The sequence below is a fragment of the Venturia canescens genome, chromosome 6, assembly GCF_019457755.1.
Source record: "Venturia canescens isolate UGA chromosome 6, ASM1945775v1, whole genome shotgun sequence".
Lineage (NCBI taxonomy): Eukaryota > Metazoa > Arthropoda > Insecta > Hymenoptera > Ichneumonidae > Venturia > Venturia canescens.
Genome location: NC_057426.1, coordinates 14,568,257 through 14,588,971, shown reverse-complemented (window position 1 = coordinate 14,588,971; position 20,715 = coordinate 14,568,257). Strand labels below are relative to the sequence as shown.

At 41.0% G+C, this 20,715-nt stretch overlaps 1 protein-coding gene across 1 annotated transcript; it reads right to left on the bottom strand.

Moving 5' to 3' along the window:
* Positions 1–1,264: 1,264 nt before the first annotated feature.
* Positions 1,265–20,121, bottom strand: LOC122412158 (growth arrest-specific protein 1-like). The gene is made up of 5 exons (XM_043421504.1): positions 19,793–20,121; positions 3,910–4,189; positions 3,565–3,776; positions 2,330–2,622; positions 1,265–1,952 (listed from the first exon to the last, which is right to left on the bottom strand). The coding sequence occupies exons 2-5, from the start codon at positions 4,183–4,185 to the stop codon at positions 1,948–1,950; spliced, it is 786 nt and encodes a 261-aa protein (XP_043277439.1). The 5' UTR covers positions 4,186–4,189; positions 19,793–20,121; the 3' UTR covers positions 1,265–1,947.
* Between the last annotated feature and the right edge of the window lie 594 nt (positions 20,122–20,715).

Below are 20,715 nucleotides of genomic sequence, written 5' to 3'. Positions count from 1 at the left end.
CAAACATCGCAAGAATAGCAGCTTCCTTCAATGAGCTAAGAGCACGTATGGCGTGCATTAAACCATTGAAGCAGCGCGTTTAGCTTGGGGAGGAGTGATTTATTTCCGTCGACCAAGTAGGCCGGATGTCTTCCTCTATTACCAGTCTGAGATTTACAAACTCGTTAAAGGGAAAGTTCCTCGATCCTTCTTTTTTAAACGATTTGAGACACAGCTCAAGCAGCAAAGGCCTTCTCAGGCTCTAAGAAGATAAACACTAACGTCGTTGCATCAACAAAATAATTGAACCAAAAGAAGTTCATGCGCAATGTTTCCAGGCCGAAAATTCACGATTGAGCTTTAATCTCGTAAAAAATGAATGGAGCGTATTTCCAAGTACTGCGTTTTGACTGCTGGATCACTCCCTGGGCGGGGGGTTGTGCAGGAGGGAGTTGGAAAACAAACAAAAAAAAACAATGAAATCGACCGAGTTCCACGAACCCACTAGACGTCTCTCGTCACGGTAAATACGTCCCGGTTGGTAAGATTCGTGGCAAGGTCACAGATTGCGTTCACCACCAGACAAAACCGGAACGCGGTGTGTTCCGGTAGCCAATATAGGTATGGTATAGACGCTCACGAGCGTACTCCATTGTATGTATACATGCTATATATATGTACTACATATACATATGGAAAAATTCAGGAGATCGCGAAGAGTCTCAGGAGAAGAAGGGGGAGGAGGAGGAGGAGGAAGAAGAAGAAGAAGAGACGAAGAAAAAGTGAGAAAGAGGCCAACGTGTGTGGCCGACGAGAGAGCACGGTGGATCCGTATATACTTGGTCCACAATAACAGCTGATGCTCAATAGAAGCCCACGGCCTTTTTTCCCCGCTCTCCGTCCTTCCCATACTCACGTTTTCTTCCGGAGCTTCTTTTTCTCCTCCTCCTCTTATCTCTTCCTCTTCTTGCGCGTTTATTCTTTCGCTTGTATTCCCGCCTTGAACACCCTCTCGACAGCGTACATCAGTAAAGTCCGTCAGTTTTTCAGGATCGAACGCAACGGGAGCATAGCCAGCTTTCTGCATCATACATTGTTTACAAACATCGGAAATGGCGGGGTTGAGGTTGGCTCCGGGAACCCGAGATCTTCACATTCGTTCCTTTCCTCTGGAAACGTTTTTTTTTTCAGATTCTCATTTGGTAACGTTGCCATTATTTTGGATAAATTTTCCCTCAAATGTGCGGGTATCTGACGTTCTATCGTCTTTTTTCCTAAATTGTCGTAAGATTCGATATATATTTGTATTTATAATAATATATTCATTTATTTACAAACGCTCGATGTCACTCGCTCACACGACATATATTATAAATTAATAATAAAATTATAATCATAATAATTAATTATTTTCTATGAATCTATAATACACTTAATGTACAGTGTTGAATTTGTGCCTCTTGCCGATAAAAATTTTCGCTCGTTGGCCCAACCCATTGTTTTTGTTTTCTTCGTTCATAGCGTCCTCCGGATTCGTAGGGTTTCTTTAGAATCTCTTTTTCTCTCCTATCATCAATTCGAAGCAGGTCCCGTGTATGTAAATATATATATATATATATTTATATAAATGTGCGTTTATACATATGTATGCTCTAAGTTGTAGGAATGGTTTGTTCGTGCACGTTGCGCGCACTACCTCAACGCTTTTCCATGAACAATGCATCTTCTTTTCTTTCATTTTCTAGTTGACGATCAAATTTTCGTGGTCGTTGTCCCTGATCTCACGGCTCACCGCGTGTGGCAGGGTCTTCCGGTTCCGGGGCACTTGAAAGCCACTCTTTGTTTTCTTCCCTCCGTTTATCTCTTGTTTTTCGTACTTTTGCTTCGGTTTTCTCGCAGGGTCTTTGGTCGTGTTCACACGCGGAATACTGTTTCTCTTATCCAGTCAGGTCCGAGAGAGGTCTCTCGTCAGTCTGCAAAACAAAAGAAAGAAAAATTGACATGTTCGCGGTCATGCGCAGGGCGAAGGAAAAGAACCAGCGGACGTTTCGTTCGTCGCTCGCACTGACGAACCGAACGAAACGAGTCAACGCTCTCTTTCGGTATTATTTTGTACTGAACGTACATCAACGCTCTATATTTGTCGTATGGAGTCGAAGCTCGAGTTCTGAATTTCCCAAGTATTTTTAATCTCGAGCCAGAATACTCACACGGACGAGAATTGAATAAATAGACGGCGAGTCTCTCCGAAGGAGGGAACCATATAATAACTCAAGATAACCTTCCAAGGCAATCCGGCTTAAGAACTTGGCCTCCTTTGACTCGGGAATATAACTTTGGGAATATTCACCTTTTGAAGTGAGCAGTAGCAGGACGAGCGTGAAAATCAGCATCGTCCTGTTGACTAGGGACCGTACGCTCGAACCCCTCGAGTTCTCTCCCATTCTCTTAACTTCGTTCGTCCTCGTGTCAGCCAAAAGCTTTTTAACCTCGTGATAGTCGTGATGTATCTTTCCGAAGCACAGGTAATTCATGTTACGATGAATACCTTTGCAGTCGTACTCCTCCGCACCGTCGCACAGACACGTGTTCAATTTTGCCGCCTTTTCCTGACGCGACAGAATCCCTATGGAATTTCGACACCTGCGCAAATCAGATCGAAATTAACAATAAAAATCGTCGATGTGGCTAATAAGCATCTGGCGAAATTGCACCGGAAAAAAACTTTGCTATGACCTTGGACTCCATCTGAGAGGTTACCAGATGCTCAGTTGATGATGAATTTCTTTGGCCAATTAGAGGAACCAAAACGAGATACAAACAAATACTTGTTGAAGCAACTAAAATGTATGCACGCGCTATACTTTGGCGATTTGGTCGATTCGCCCGCAAGAAATTAGCTTCAGTTAGTCGAATAAATGAAATCATCTCTCAAATTTCTGTGCAACCCGATGGATTCACTTTAACGAAGCAATATTTTTCTCGGTGCATGAAATATATGCATGAATAATTCTCGTTTTAAGGAAGTTGAGGCATTAGAAAGAAAATGATGTCGTCGCTTTTAAACCGATTGCATCTTATAAAGTGTAAAAAAAAATCAGTTAAATTTTCAGACAGTTTAGAAGCTTCGTTGCGGAGAAAAATCAATAACAATTTGGGCCAAATAACATGTAATCTTGTGGAAGTCAAGACACATTCAGCGATAGCTCCGTAAAAAATGATGCTAAAAATATGAAATTTTTTTTGCAACACGAGCAAGGCTTGCTGAATAATGTCAGTTTTTTCAGATTTTTAGGAGATTTGCTGAGATTATATTAATAATAATCTGTTTCCCGTGCAGTTTTTTGAGGCTAGGATCGTCACCGTTCGTGTTTTCAACAGAACTTTCACCAGTTTTTCGTCTTTTTATTCCCGACTCTTCTTTAAAGTGTATGCAACGTTGCCAAACTGGCCTAACTTTTGAAAGGTACAGGTCATAAATTTTGGGTCAAAAAAATGACTGCACGGCCTCAACTTCCTTAACCGGACTGACGTTATTATTGGCATTAGGCTTCGACGGTTTTGGTTAATGACACGATAACTCACCGCGGCGTACATTTTTTCCCGTGAAACATACTCCTGCAGTAGGCGTTGTAATAGTCCAGAGCTTTGGAGCACAGAGCATCCGCGTTGCAAATCCACGTAGCCGTTCTGCAGGAAACCCTCGTTCGGTTCATTGCCATCGTGACTGACGATCTGCAAATTTCGACTCTTTGCTTCGAACGGTTGCAAAGATAATCATCATCCGGGCAATCACACTGGAATTTGGATAATTCGCTATCGATTAGCTTTCACTGATTACGAATGTAAGGAATTTTTTAATTGAAAAGACGCGACAGCTGTTGGTTGAGAGTAATTTAATATAGATTTTTAAAAAACTGGGCGACTCACCGACATCAACTCTTTGCCCTGATCCGTGCTGGTCAACGCAATAAGAGCGTGCTGACATGTTTCAGGACAGCCTCTAGAATCACTCTGAAGGTCAGCAGTGCAACTTGTAAGATATTGTTGGAGGGCTGATCCACATCCCGTTCTAAAAGCACATCTCAGACGAGCGACCTCGCAGCTCGTCTTCGCGGTATTTACGCTCGAGTTAGTTGTAGCTCGGACAAACGAGATCAATGTCGAGAGCACGAGCGCGTACAAGGCCTTCGCGCCCCGGGACATCCTCCTGCAAGCACCAAAACATCGAGGAATGAGCTTCGGATGAAAAATTTAATTGAAGAAAATACGGGCAACATATAAATTTAAGTTTCGAATAATTCGCATCAATAACGCATTTAACTTGTTCTTTGTTTATTTTATTGTTTGCGGCTCGGAAGAATAGATCTCGGCAAAGTTCTCACGTCAGTTTGCATCGATGAGTTTATGAGGTTGTTAAAGGGAGGCCTGCTCGCATGCAAATGTATAATGTTTGGCAAGCTCGATCAAAATGACGCGAAACTTGAGACGCTCCAGATGCATGTGCCACTCTCATCACGTGTGTATGCCCATACGTTCAAATAATCTTCGACATGAAAGCAGAATCAAGACACGTGGGTGTACGTGCTCTCGAGCACGACGACGCGAGAGATAAAAAAATTCTCATCCGCTTTAAGGCCATTTTCAACCTCTCTCTCTCTCATTCAAATCTTATCAATGTTGCGCTCAATGAGAATTCTGCGTTCTGCTTCAAAGAAGCTCTCAAATGTCACCGTACTACGGTCGCGTGGTACCACGCCATACCAATTTACACCCACGGGACGCGAAAGTGGGGAGAGAGAGAGATACAAGTAAAAAAAGTGTCAAGTCGATATTTTTAGGTCACTCCCCAGTAAAAGTGTATGTTTGAGGTTATCCGTTAGGGAATCGAAGAAAAAAAAAACAGAGTCTAAGCGAATGGATAACTCGGAGAGACATGCGACAAACTGCGATTAAAAATAGATAAAATGAAAAAGGTTTTGATTTTCGAAGCAGAGAGGTTAAAGACCTTGAGAAGATCCAGAATTTATATTTCCGCAACTCAAGTCCTTTGTAATCTGGCAGTAGACGAGTAGCATCTCAACACAGCAAATCGATAATTCCATATTTTCAAATTTCTTTTCACACGCAATCAGTATGTGTGTCTGTGTGTGTGTGTGTGTTCAAGTTTATACAATGGAAGTGAAAGTCCCGTTCAGCTGGCAGGATAGAGAGAAAATCTAAGGAGTGTCTCAGTCAAGGCTGATTCTTGGTAATAAGGAAGCAAGCCCTTGAAATTCTTTTCTTTCGCAAAAACTCGATTGTCGTTGATGCTAATTAGAGTGGTGTGGCGAGCAAATTAATCCGGTGCATTGTCCGCGATCGTGCGGCGAGGAGAAGAGGCAAGAAGAGATTTAATCTTGCCTCTGGTCGTTGGTCTCGGACTGTACCGCAATGAAAGGGAGTGTGCAATGTGAATTTGCTACAGTACGCGCTTATCCCTTACGGAGTTTATTCAGTGTGAACATGGATGTTAAAAGAGATTATAGTATGCGAATGAAATTCGTTACGGGGGGGAATTAGTCACGAGAGTGAATGATTAATCGATCAACCATTACTTCATTGTACATTAATCGATCATTTTCGAGTACTTGGGTACAATAAAAAAGTCTTAGCTCTTTATGAAAGCTCTTAGCTGCACATGCATCGTTACTCGTCAGCGAATGGCTGCATGATCGCTCGTACGCCTTCTTATTTATTATTCTTAGCTGACTCGTATTCATTTCCGCTGGTTAGTATCGACGTGCATGTGTTAGCTGCGATATACGTGTTGCAAAAGGGAGAAAGAAGCGAGGGGAAAGTGAAGACTCTTCACGTTTGTCTTCTTGACCTCAGACCCTGATTTATCAAAGACAACCAACGCATTGTGTTAATTATACTCATTCGCCGCATTACAATCTTGGGTTCTTGACTCGTGTGTACCAGCTCAAATGATCTCGGGGATCGTTTTGCTTCGAGAACGTCGAGCGATTCGTTTGCGTTTCGAACGAGTGGTGTATCAGTGTTTCGCTCGTTGTACGATAGAGACGTGCTCAAACTTCCGTTGTGTTAGGTTAAATCGGGGGGCGTCGGCTCAAGTTTTTCGCTGTCAAATTCTTCGCGTGGAGGAAAAACTTGACTATTTTTTCTGTAGATGCTGTCATACACTTACCGAATACAGACAAACTTATTTTCGATTCTCATTGCTCTGCTTCGCGTCTTTCTTCCTGCGGGAACACCGAGTAGTTGTTCGGTCTTCCCGTATAAGAGCAGCCTCAGGTTTATTTCGAGTTTGTCGTGGAATGCAAGTTCACGCTCCGTCGGAATAACGAGTGAAAGAGAAAAAGTGTCGCGAGAAGAAGAAAAATAAAGCGGCGAACATGCAGAGATATAGTGAACCTCGTAAAACGAGAAATTCATGGCAAAGGGACGGTAGAGAGAGAAGCGCGTTTTACCCAACGTGCTTTCGGACCTTGTTTCGTTCGCTATTACCGAAAGACCGCATGGAACTTAAAATTTGGAGGGAGTTTGCTCTGGCAACTGGTGCAGAAAAACTGCAGGATAAAAGGGCTGTCGGAGGTTATTTAGCAGCCGTTTTTCAAAGTGACCTCCGGTCTTGGCTATTCACGAAACGAGACACAAGTAGTCGCAATCGGAAACAAACGGCTCTGAACAGCTTCGGGCGATGACCTTTTCTCGAGGCTCCGTGTCACCCAGAACTTTTGGTAGACTCGATGTCGGGGTGTACGGTTAATACCGTTTGTTTTTGTTTTTCATTTTTTTCGTGAAACAGCCTCCCGTGCGTGGCACATGAAAGCGATATCGAACACCGTCTTGCGGTCATCGGATGCGGTCGATGTTCAATCGTGCATGATGCTGTCCTTGCGGCTCCAATGTTTTGCTGCTCTTTTGGAGTGCAAGGGAGCGTACAAAGTGATTGGGAAGGGGTCGAAACAAGTGGACGAGCCCCTTGCATCTCCCCTGGCTTATGGTAAAACAAGTGTATATACCTATGGAGGCACGTGCTTTGGGCTCCGTTCTCTGTTCACCCAATAAATTCGAGTAACTTGCCTCTTCCTCGTTCGCTTACGCTGCTTTGTCTGACCCCTGGCCCCCATTTCTTCATGTAAACAAGCCCAGTAGGAGAGATGGCCAACGGCCGACGAGATGGTACGCTTCCGGTTGCCATAATTTTCATTACAAAACTTGGTCGCACAAAGCACCAACTTAGCTAATGTTTTGACGATCGAAGGGTAGATGGAACGCGAAAGCGAATGCGCGAAACAGCATAAAAAAGGCTTTCAAGGGCTTTCTGAGCATCAGTATAAATGCATCGACTCTTACATTCGCGGTTGTTGTGTGTCCTGCACAAGTTCTAAACGACAGTAAAGGAGGGCGAGTTGAAGATGACTGGGTGCGAGAACGAGTAAGGGGGGAAACCGTTGGTCGCTGAGCCCTCTATACCATCTGTCCCTCGTTGCCAGGTTTCCTCGGCTGCGTAGTGGTGGGTCCAGAAATTCGGTTCCTCCGACGATTGGTCGCGGGCCGGGTTCCTTGTGAGAGAGAACCTTTCTGAAATTTCCCAACGTCGCCCGTCACAACCGATCCCATCTTTGAACCGGGCCTTCTTAGGCCCGGTTCAAGGGCCTAGGGAGCGCGAAAGAGAGAAGGAGAGGCCCGATCACCACTTGTAAAGCCGCCCGAAGGGCGTGCGCCTCTAAACTATAATCCTCTGCCCGGTAGCACAAAAAAAGAAAAAAGAGAAACAAAAAGGCCGAAGAATAATCTTCAGCGCTCGGAGATCGGGACTACCAGGACCAATTACATTATTATCTTCGAGAAAGTTTCTTTGCAAATTACTTATGACGGAATGGCAAAAACGGAGTCTCACGAAAGTAGCGGGATGCTAAATAGGCGTAGAATTAGCAGGTGGCTGTTTTCCAGTTGCCGATGATTCTCCTCTCTCCTTATTACTATTATTACGAGATGTTGCTGTTACTCGTAACTAGGAACTGAAAAATGAAAATTCGTAGAAACTCCACGCCGAAGCGATACGATCTCTTCCGATGAGAATGATGCGACACATGCTAACGATGATATAGTTTGCGAGCAACGATAATAAATTCAACGGTGCTGAAGATGAGTCTTATGACGTCGAGTTGAACGAGCGACGCTCGTTGACAGTTTTATCAGAGTTTACATTTCGTGATTGTTTGTTTGCACTCGGCTTCTTCGGCCGAGAAAGGAAGAGACATATTTATATATGCGTATATTGATGAGAAAGATATGGACAAATGATGCCAAAGAGAAAGATTGAAAGCTTGAGGTAGTAGGAGATAAAAAACGTCGCTACGACAGTCTCGGGTTGTTGTTTGCACTCGGGAAAGAGAGAGAGAGAGACAAAAGACCGGGTAATTCTCGTTCCCTCTGACAGACTCGGGTATTCTCAGCGTTATGTATCTCCCTGTGTGTGCGTATGAGTGTTATAGCATCACAGCGATCAGGCGTCATGTAAATATTGGACCTGCGTGTAAAGTCAAAGACCCGAAGGTAAATTATCTACTCTCGTGTTTGCCCATGCTCGACTAACGAGTGGCTCTATCCCGCGATTATTCCAAACGCAAACAAATCATTTGTGTATTTGCTTTTTTTTTTTTCAACCGGTCTTACGGATACCCCAAATTTCTCCTTTTTTGATAAATCAGTAGCAGCTGTTTGCCTTAGCATTCGAACACACGTGGTAATCGACGGATCAATGAAGAAACCACTTTACGTGAAGTTTTCGCACCAGCTAGTCCAAGAGTGGTGTAGTTTTGAGAATTCTCGTGTCGGAGACTTCAATATGAAAATCTGCATTGAATGGAGAACTTAAAAAATGTCTATTTTCTCTGATTACGAAAGTATTTCAGTTTCGAAACATTTTCAGAGTCCTTCCACTTTTATCCTCTTTTTATAGATCGAACGATTGATATGCATTCGTTTAAATAAATCCCCTTAAATGTTAGGTCACCCGTACTTCCCCTCGGGCCTTCGAACGAGTTCCTGGGGCATGCGCTGTTAGCAGGTTATGTACGAACAAAGAGCAGCGCTGTGCAAGTTCTTCGTTGCGCACGAATAAGCAGCCACGAATGGGATAATTATATATGATTAAAGACGCATAAGAAAAAGAGTATGCTTTTCGGACTGGGCATATAGATCTTGCATAATACCTAATCAGGAAAACATGTGCGGCCTCTGTATCGACTCTCTGATAAGGTTAAGATCTCTCGAAACACGGCCATGTTAGAATGAATTTCGAAAGGTTTTGAAAATCGTTCGAGGTTGTTTGGCGTCTCCGCATCGAAGACCAAAAACTCGTTGCATGCTTTTCCATCACAAAGTCGCGCCCGATTTAGTGCGCATGCGCGCACAAACGAGCCTCGCCATGTTCCAAGGAAGAATATCTTTGGGCCACTTGGTTTTGCTTTTACTTGGTTTCTTTGAGCGGAAGGTATATACGACTCTAGCAGGACGTGTGCAGTCGACGCGACGTGGGATTTATCGAGAGAATCGCGAGCAGGTGCTCTGAACAGTTGCTCCTTTTTCTCTACTCCTATACATATACTCGGTGCTAATACAGGTAGTATAAGCTCGTATCGTACGAACCATGCTTATACCAACCCTTTGGAGAGGCCCAAGAACGCGAAGAAGCTTCTCGCTTTTAACGATAAGAGATCTTGCAGCGAGCATCTCGCATATATGCGATGTATAATCGCCATTTTTTTCAGTACTCAAGCGAAAGAAGCTATGAGGAGCGTAGTGATGAGACAAACATAATTCTTTCAACATTTAAACCGCGATTTTTTTCTATTTTATCTGTGTCGTCAGATGAGAAAGAGAAAAAAAAGAAATTTTGCATGAGCAGAAAGAGATAATGCGTTTGAAAATACTCTGGCGAATTTAAAGTTATATAAATAGTGGAACACTGCATGAAAACGTTAAAAAAACTATAAAGCTTTGATCACCTCGAGCAAAAAATTAAAAAAAAAGAAACACTTAAGGAAGTTGAAGCATTAGAATGAAAATGATGTCATCGCTTTTAACCGATTGCTTCTTATAAAGTGAAGTGTAAAAAAAAATCAGTTTAATTTTCAGACAGTTTAGGAGCGTAGTTGCTGAGAAAAATCAATAACAATTTGGGCCAAATAGTATGTAACCTTATGGAAGTCAAGACACATTCAGTGAAATCTCCGTTAAAAATGATGTAAAAAGTACGAAATTTTTTGGGCAACATGAGCAGGGCTTGCTGATCGAATAATGTCAATTTTTTTCAGACTGATAATTGAACAGAAGTATTTTCGACTGAGCATTCACCGGTTTTTCGTCTTTTTATTCCCAATTCTTCTTTAACCCTCTCGGACCGTATGTTGCTTCTACGCAACACGCGCTTCCAGGCCCAATGAAACTGCATCGGTCATTAAGGTCGGGGTTCTAACTGCCTATTTCAATCACGCAAGGTTAGATTGCACCTTAGATACTCCTAAACCAAGAGATAAACTGCTTTAACTCATCGAAATATCAATATGAAGTCGGCGTTTCATGTTGAGTTGGCATTGTGTGAAAAGGTGCTTTAGTTATCGCAAAAGAAAAGTGGGTATAAATTTTTTTTTCGTACTCCAAATGTTATTTCCTTTCAAAGGGAAGCTAATATGATGTATTTAAGGTATTCGGTGCTAGATTCATTCGTAAATTTTCCTGATTTTGCTCCCCAAGAACCTGGTGCTGCGCGCAGCGAACATTCAAAAATTCATATTTCCCAACAAAAAAACCGAAATGTCACAATGGATTCGGAAACTAGAAAGTATTTTGAGATAAAATTATGAAGGGAATCATTTTCCGTCAACGCGAAATAGGTCTCGGTCTGAAAGGGTTAAAGTGTATGCAACGTTGCCAAACTGGCCTAACTTTTGAAAGGTACAGGTCATAACTTTTGGGTAAAAAAATGACTGTACGGCCTCAACTTCCTTGAGAACTTCGTCAACATTCGAGTTGAGCAAAAAATGACATTCGACTTAGGGTGCAGGTAAATTGGAATCGGTGTATTTAAAATCAACTTTACTTCATATTAACTGGAAAATTATCTATCCGTCATATTTTTTCGAGGCAAAATTATCCTGGGAGGTATGAATATTCCTGCTGTAGTCGTACAGAGGACAACAATTATCAGCGATTCTCTTTCAGTCGATGTCATATGTACCTCCAATTTGTTTTTTTTTCTTTACGACGAACGATTTTTAGAATCTTAATCTGAACGCGATGAATAGTCCACTTTCATCTACGTTGAATATACGCGTAGCCGAAAAGTGATTTTCGGATAATATTTTCTCAAGGTTATCACAAAATTTGTTAATTTTCTTTTTGGTAAAACGATTGGCTTTTGCTTGTGAGATTCTTGTCGGCTGTCTTATACACAATATTTGTTTGTTGAGTTTCAAAAATCCTTTCAACCAACATCTGCCAGTAACTCAATTTATGAAGGGATTTTCAATGTTCATCAATGAGCTTCTGACTAATCACTTTATTAGTAAGCTCTGCAATAGAAAGACCTTATTCCTCATTCACTAATCGAAACAACGTCAACCTTGGTACGCTAAAAGTCTTAGCTGCTTTTAAATAACCCATTTTTTGCGGATAGCATCAATTGCAGCAGACGTAATTGCGGTAAATCATGTCAAAACGAAATCGAAAAAATGCATATTATTCAAAATATTCCAAATTGTATTTATCATTCGTATTCCAAAAAATCATCACATAGCATCTTGACCTTAATTATAAAAAAGCACCTTCTATTTTTGAAGTGCCTAACAAATTAACGTGAAACCATAAAGTGATAACACTATTGGATATTTTAAACGATTTGTATATAAATTTAGCACAATAGTTTTTGAGTCGTCGAACTTGACAGGACTCCCACCGAAAAGTGATGTGCGTCGGCGATTCTTTATTCACTGATTTTTTTTTTACATTTTCCTCCATCCAATTTCTAGTGGAACTTCAAGTACCTTGATTTTCATAACTCTGAAACAATGCGGTTTTTTTTATTAAATTTGAAGGGAGAGAGAAAAGTTTTACCATTCATTCAATTTCAGCTCATGAGAATGTTATCAGATTTTTTAAATAAATTTTTTACCTCAAACGGTTATGGATTGATCTGGGTTTTTCAAGAATTATGAAGTCGTATTAGAATATCCAAAGTAAAAAAAGTTTCATTTTTGATTTTGATTTTTTTATTGACCGATTTCCTTATAATAAGACATGGCACCGAAGTGCATTCTTGAGAAACTCATAGGAAAGATACCGCGGATTGTGTAAAAAATAGCCATTAAATGTTTGTCTCTTATCGAAGGTACCACCTTTGGTATTCAACAGTTTTCTCACAATCCGCAAAATCCACAAGTTTCTCAAAAACGAGCATCGATGTCTCATACCACGTTTAACTGGTTCACTGGTATTGTATCATATATGTACCAAAAAAAGTCGGGTCAATTCTGTTAATAATGTATCATATGCGTACATACATATTGAAATCTCGTTTTTAATTTTCAACCGATTGGAACAAAAAATTGTTTTCAGGGATTTTTTTTGGGTGCTGAATCGATTTCCGGGTTTAATTTTTACCTTGCATCCCTTGAAGGGGGTGAAAATGAAGCGTTAAGAGTGAAATTTTTCAATGGAAAGTTTTTATGCGATATTACATGAAAATTCCAAGTTCTACATTAGACTCTTTTATCAAAATGAAACAAAATTCACTATCCCCAAAGAGGTGACTAATAAGGGTTGGTGGTGAAACATCAGATTTTTCCTTTGCAAGTATTTATGCCACATTAGATGAAAACTCGAAGTTTTTTAGGACATGAGACTCTTTTATCGAAATAAAACAAAATTCAATATCCACGAAGGAGTGAAAAATAAAGATTGGGGTGAAATTTTCAGATTTTCCACTTGCTATTTTTTATACTACATGACATGGAAATTCCAAGTTTTTCAGGACACTGGACTCTTTTATCGAAATAAAATAAATTTTTCACTTGTAAGTTTTTAAGTTATAGCTTAAAAACATGAAAAATCCAAATTTTTCAGGACACTTTTATCGATCTTTTATCGAAATAAAACAAAATTCACTATTCCCAAAGGGATGAAAAATAATGGTTGAGGGTGAAATTTCCAGATTTTTCAACGAGAATTTTTTATGCTTTTTCACATAAAAACTGTGTGTTTTTAGAGCATGACAGTCTTTTGTCGAAATAAATCAAAACTCCCGATCTACCAAGGGGTGAAAAATAAAGGTTCGGGGTATACTTCGATAGAAGAGGATAGTATGCTAAAAAATTTTAAATTTTCACATAATATTGCACCAAGAAGCCCCATTGAAAAATTTGAAAATTTCACCACCTACCCTTTTTTCACCCCCTCGGGGATAGTGAATTTTGTTTGTGTTCGATAAGTCTAGTATCCTAAAAAACTTGGATTTTCTATGTAATATAACATAAAAAACATGCCACTGGAAAATCTGAAATATACACTATCAAACGTAACTTTTACCCCTTTCGAGGGTATCTACGTAAAAATTAAGTTTGGGAATGAAATCAGCAATTTCGAAAACCCCCAGAAAGACATTTTCGTGCATTTCGGTATGTTATTGGCTCGTACCAGTTTTGGCACGAAAACTGAAAAAAGCGTCCAGTCAACCGGTTAATAACAATATAAAAAAATCAAACATGAAAATGAAACTTTTTCCACTCTGGGTATTCTAACACGACTCCATAGTTCTCGATAATTCCAGATCTATTTATCAACGCTTGAAGTAGACATTTTTGCATGAAAAAATTTGCAAAATCTGATAAAATTCGAATGTGTTGAAATTGAAGAAGTAAAAAATGTTTCTCTCTCCCAATTTATCAAAAAACCCCATCGTTTTAGAGTTACTACAATGTACTCGAGGTTCCACTGGAAAATAAATGTAAAAAAAATCGAAAAATTGAGGACAAAATGTTTTATCTGAATTCGCGGCCCAATTCAAAAAAATCGAACGAACCAAAATATCAACGTTTTTCGAAATGACGTAGTACCCGTAAAAAAAGTCGTAGAGGCTTTTCGAATACACCAAAGTAAAGCTAAATGCCTTGCCTTCAAAATGCGCCTTGTTGCATCCAAATATCTAAACCAGCGGTGCAGTAGCATTAAAAAGAACATTTTCGGATATATGTACAGATCTCTTGCCACGCTACAACGAGTGGGAGAGAGAGGGAACGAGTCTTCGCGCTACTTAAGTCTTTCTGACTCCAAGCGACTAGAGCGTACCGAAACATTCTATTGTAATCGCCTAAACCGTCATATCTCGGCATTGAGTGAACGGATTTACTTGCAACAAGGATCAATTAAAAGAGAAAAATCGAAAAAAAATCATCACTCATTTTCAGATTTTTAACTACAATGGTTTGTTCGTGAGAACGGTTTGAAAAACGTTATGACGTCATAAATCGACATATTCGCGTATATAAGAGTGCGGCAGGGCTCGCGCTGACTTTTCTTTTACACTCTCGTTTTTGCTTTTAATACTTGGCGTCGAGCCGCTACCGCGTCTCTTGATTACCGAGAAAAAAAATTTCCTCGATTAAATACTCGGAGAACCTGCTAGCTGATGATCGATTCGATCAGAATGCCGAAGAAGTAAATTTGAGATACGCGTTTACTAATTTGTAATTTACAATATATATGCAGCCAGATTATTTTTGGTAATATTTTCTTATAGATAATCATTGTCCCGAGGCTTTATAGGTCTGTGGTTTCCATTGCGAGATGAGAAAAATTAGCATAATGAATAATTTATGAAGGATTTCGTTAGCTAGATCATTTTCGATCTGATTTATGCTGCTCTTCCGCGGAGAGTCTCAAATTATCTCGTTCTCAAACTGTAACTAGGATCTCGGCTTACGTTGAGAGCACGAATATTTTATATCTACGCGACAGATAAAAAAAATCTATTTTCCTATACGTTTATATCGAATTTTCTGCTTTTCAATTATTTATTTCGGGATCGATGTAATTATAACGATCGTCCGTTTATTTTGAGCGTAAACTTGTTCAGAGATTGATCTAAAGAAAAACCTGAAAGATTTTTGTGCAAGAATAAACTCGAAGAAAATACATGGAAAATATTGTGAAGATGGTGGGGTATACTTAAAGAGCATCATTTTCCTGTAAGATGTTTTTCATTTCTCCGTATTTATATTTTCTTAGGAAACGTTAAACAAAAACTGGTTTTTTATATCTACACGACTGGAGACGGATCATTAATCTTTTTCGTGACGTACAACTTGTACGCGGTAGATGTAATTACTGCAAGATATTTACTCCGTTTGATCTCTGGGAAATATCTAATGCTGCGGCTCCGACTATATCGTCCATAATTGATATTGAACGAGCGGCAAAGATTGCTCGATGTCGGATGTACACAAGAAACTGCATTTCGTATGTAAAGATCATTTAGGTAATGAGGCAGCTTGTCATTAAGTGGCGGCTACGGTAGAGCGCTCTCTCTCTCGCAATCGGCGAATATTATCTTCAGCTCTTCTCTTGCTCTCGTTTCATTTGCCCCGAGGTTGGTGAGCGAGCCTCAGATCTCAAACGTTCGCTCATCACTTGTAATGTAACTATATCGATTCATATATCGTGTTGGGAACGAAATAATTGAGTCAAAGAAAGAGGAGGAAGGGTGTAACGTCAGCAGGATCATGAAGGTTATTAGCAACGTTCGATGTAATTGAGCGGCGAGCCTTTGCTCGCTCGTCTTTGCCCCGACTCCGCGAAGGATTGCTGCAATCCCAAAAGCGTATAAACAACCGGGCAGACCTCGATAAAGACCTTTTATTTATTAATGCAACGCATCTTTTATCGGGATACTTAAAAAAATGTACTTCCTATCATTTTTGCAAAAGTTACTCACTTTCCCACACGTTGCTCGTCTTTTTGACGCATTTCTTTGGGGTAAAAATGCCTTTGGAAACTTTTTATCCAAACCTGAAGCAATCGACGCAGAGAAAATGATGTTTTTCGACAATTTCGTTGCAACAACGAGTTTGAGAGTCATCGGTACGACAATCTAAAAAATAAATATCTTCACCATATTCGAAAAGAAGAAGTGAAGTATGAATGTGAGCTCAAATTTGGGGCATATAGTTTTGTGTGGAAATCTCAACTGCACACGAACTTCCGGGTGTGCAATCGAGAGCCCATTTTCGACCATATACGCATATGCATTCACCGCGTTCGAGTGTAAACGTGATCTCTGAATGCAATACTGTGGATTTAACAGTCACGACGTGCCTTTTACCGAGCTTAAACTGACGTATAGCCAGCGATGAAACCAATCGTAGGTATAACGCTACCGATTTCTCGACCGTACAAAGTATTAGCTCGATCTTCTTCGTGCTTCACAATGATTAGCATCCCTTTTGATATTCTCGTCGCCCAAATACAATTTCTCCTTGCTATTGTTCTCGTGGTCGACGACACACGATACAATCGAATTTGTCATTCGCCACTAACATCGTGACTGTCTCATCGGTCCCTTCTTGTCCCAGACATTTTGTTGTTTTCGAGGATCTTTTTCTGTGAACATCGATGATTTATTTAGAAAAATAAAGCACTGGAAAGAAAGCCATGTTTACGATGCCTGAACCCACTGATAAGTAATTCGAACTCGACAGATGCAAAAGTGATGATTCTTTTGGGTAAAGTACAAATCGAAACATTCAGAGGCCTTTGCGATTGCGATGAGAAAGAAAGAGGAGACTGGACCATTCTAACCGTAAATTCATCTTAGTCGTGCTTCACTGGCTGTGCCCGAGGTTTCCGCACGTTTTACGGCATAAAACCCAAGCGCGAGTGTTCATTTGCGTCATAAACCAGCGGCATGAGTCGAAGGAATCTTTTTCGAAGGTTCGACAGCCGGAAATCGTTGGTTGTCGATTATTCGAGAAATCCCAAGCTCCTTACGACTTTCGTTGCCATTCGAGTGTCATGTCTACGTTCACCCGACACTCGGCATGCGTGAATGTTGTTTTTTAATAAGAAGAAACCACGAGTCTGGTAGAAAAGAATTTAGGATCATTTGCCAGAATTTTTCAAAGGGATTCGCGGAAAGTCTATTCGAGATACGACACGAAGAAATGAGCAGCAGCAATGTCACACGCAGTCCAAATGCAAATTGAGAAAAAAAAACCAAAAATAGCTTCCCTAGAGGTCCCTCGACCTCCTCTTTTCTGGTGGTCCAATTTAGGAAGCAGCAACATCCCGATAGATAACTGCCCATTCTCTTCACTAAACTGCCTCTTCTTATTCCACTTCTACTCTTCGATTTCTGGTCTGGTTACCATATAAATAATGTTACTAGTGTAACTGAGCGTTGCTAGTTACGAGGACACCAGTCACGATCGGGCGCGGGACAAGAGACGACAGAGCAAAAGTCTGAAACCCCGTGATCTTGACGCCAAGAGCTTATTCACCGGCACGAGTTCATTAGCACAAAAACACATAAATCCTATAGTAACATCGAAGCCTGTTCCTCGAGCTAACGAGCCAACACTGTCAGCCGTGTTATTTTCTTTCATACGTCGTCTTTATTTTCCTTCAACGAGAGATAAGCTCCTTCAATAGCATTGGTTAGCTCGATCGTGCGGAGTCTGTTCTTTTTTCCTGCCCACAAATATCCGGGCAAGTTGTTTCAGAGCTGACGCTCTAAAACATGTTCCAACGAGAGGTACACAAATCCTTGCATTCCACGCGCTCATAGCTTCCATCAGGAGAAAAAAATTCATCGAGACATTTGGATCGTGGCTGACGATGAGGCGAGGCTCGGCTAACGCGGGTGCGTTCAGCCTGGCGTGAAAGGTGACAAGTTCCGGCTCACTTATTTCTTGCTCACTGCGTACATGTCGATGTGAACGCATTCGAATGTCGATACGTTTCGATCCGAGCTCTCCAGGATGTTGATCCGATCGCAGTGTGCATATAAATCTGCATTACATTCCGTCGCGAGATTTCTCCTTAATGTTTTCTTACTTCGAAGGTACAAGGAGCATTCTAGGTTTTTTAGGTACTTGGCAGGTAATTCATGTTAATTTTTCAATGGACGCATGCGACTGGACATACTCGGGGTCGTTTCGACCTCCTTTTTTTTACCGAACGGCAAAATTTAGCTTGAGAATAACGTGAATATATAACTGATAAGTACAGATTCGTTCTCAACTGAATTTCCGGCTCCATCGTATCCCAATGGAGAAAGGAAAACTGATGAAAATTAAGAAAAATACAAGAAAAGAGCGAATTGGAAAAGTTGATAAGGTTTTTATACATCCTGATTTGACTGTTAGTTTGAATAGTGTAAAAAACAAATATGAAAAGAGTTGAGGCGTTCATTTCGGTAATGGCCTATGCAGCCGCTCTTGAATTCTCGTAATTTGCGAAAACAAAAAAATGTTAAATTAAACTGCGGAGCTGCCGCAAGATTTCAACGTCATTCTCAAGATGGAGGCTTGTTGTGATGGGGTTGAGAAAGCCTTGAGAGATATTCACGAGCTGCATACGAATGCATCGTACGGGAAAATATCTTCAACCCTGAGTCACTGGCGAGAGACGTTGAATGATGACTTAAAAAATATTATTAACAAGATAGAATTAACGTTGTTCATGCCTGTCAGGTTTCTCGAAGATAATCGTTCTCGGATAATTTTACATTACCAAGTAATAAGCTCGTAATACGTAATAGGCTGTTAAGATTCTGAGTGTGCGGTATAAATCGGCTGGTAATGTCGTCAAACGAATGAAAACAACGGCACGTGTCTCTTATGCATCCTAATTGCATTCTCAGGTGCGTTTATCCCTTGAGAAAGTCACAAATGGTTTTTTCGTCAGACAAAATATTTTCGTTGATGTTCGATAGAAAAAGATTAGTCGGGAATTCGATTTATTTAATTTTATTGAGGAAGGTTGAAAGCGATTTAGAAAGATTGTATATTGACCGGAAATCCAAGTTCTCTCGACTCGTCCATGGGTTTTTCGGAAACGCAATCGGCAGAAAAATTTTAAACTTCGCCGAAAAGAATTGCGAGATTTTTGGGATAAACGTAGAATGAAATCGCAAACGATTTCGTAGCGAATGAAGGAGTGCGGCGGTACTTCGAGGGAGAGTTATTACAGCATTTGGAAGTCTGTCTGTCTGGGGCTCGTATAAAATCCTTGTTGGAATGTTCTGGTGATCGATGCTCTATAAGCACGAGTGAAGATCGATCGCAAACTCGAGACTCCCTATAAAAATGAAGGATCCAGCGCTGCTTGGTCGAATGACAGTGACAAATCGTCGGAATTACGTTTGCCTGTTTCGAAAACTCGACGAGGCGATTATGAGCTCGTATCTTCGCTTCGGGGCATCGTACATGATCGCGTATTCAAGAACACAACGAGAGATGGACAGGAGGGTAAAAAATAAAACGAAAGGCTCAAAAAAGGAGAATAATATTTCCGAGAAGAGTTTTCAACCAAGTCTTTTTGTTGTCGAGTCGAGAAACCTCGTGGTGATGAAACATTCGCCAAGTCAAAACTTCCGCACGTCATTGACTTTGGACCAACGAATTTTTCGACGGTGTCAAAAATCACTATTATCACCGAAATATATGAACGAACGAATTATTTGTTTTCAGTCCCTCTTCCGGTTCACTTGACCAAATAATGAAGCAAGAGTACTAAACTTTCTCACCTTTATTTGTAGAAATGTTCTCCGGGTATGTTCGCAATCACATTGTTTTCCAAAATGCACTTTCACGAAAAACTCTTTTCACCTCCACTGTAACGCACTTAGGAAGTCCAGGGGAAGTAACTCTTATAAAAAACGATATATTTTACGATATATTTCTTCGCGTACGTCCCTCAAGTGTCAAAAGTTTGTTTATTTTTGGTCAAAAATATTGTTAGATCGAAGAGGATACAAAAGATAAAAATAAATAAGAGTTCGGAGTGTAGAAAAACGGGCGTAAACAGAGCTGAGACGAGAGAGTGTTTCGAACGTACCGTGCACGCTCGCAGACTCCGAGGAACTAGATTGAGTTGTGACGGCTCCGGAGCCGAAGGCCCCCTTCTTCGTATATACCCCGCATACATGGAAATACTCTTTTCTCCCGGACCCTCTCCCCACCATATTCCACCCACAGGGGTCCATAGAGAAAGAGAGAGGAAGCGAGAGCGATCGAGTGGGGAAGGGAGGGGAAGAGAGAGGCGCAAGTGAGAGAGCCAGAGTACCAGGGCACCCCAACCTGTGACTCGAGCGCTCGGTCTGATTGAGATACCAGCCAGGGCCCAACCACCACGAGTGGGCCCGTTTGCGCCCCTTCCATCTCTTTTTCCCTTTACCTCTCTTTCCTTCTCGTCCTTCCGCTTCTCCATCTCTTTGCGAGAGAGCGCTCCGCGGCAACGGACCGTCGGACTCAACCTTTGGATGAGTCCCAACAGCCCTATCCCCTCTTCTCTTGTTGTTGTTGTCGCGACCACGGTTAGAAAGAGGGGCCCAATGGTTCTCAAATCTTGCTTCGTATTACTCAACCATGCACGAATACTTTAATTAACATTTCAAATTTCCTTTTTATATTTCTTTCCCTTAAACCCTTAAATTAAAGCAATGGGTTC

Coding starts and splice junctions, on each gene's coding strand:
- LOC122412158 (XM_043421504.1), bottom strand. CDS start 4,185: ATGTCCCGGGGCGCGAAGGCCTTGTACGCGCTCGTGCTCTCGACATTG. Junction 3,777..3,909: donor AGGGCAAAGAGTTGATGTCG/GTGAGTCGCCCA, acceptor TCCAAATTCCAG/TGTGATTGCCCGGATGATGA. Junction 2,623..3,564: donor GGGAAAAAATGTACGCCGCG/GTGAGTTATCGT, acceptor TGATTTGCGCAG/GTGTCGAAATTCCATAGGGA.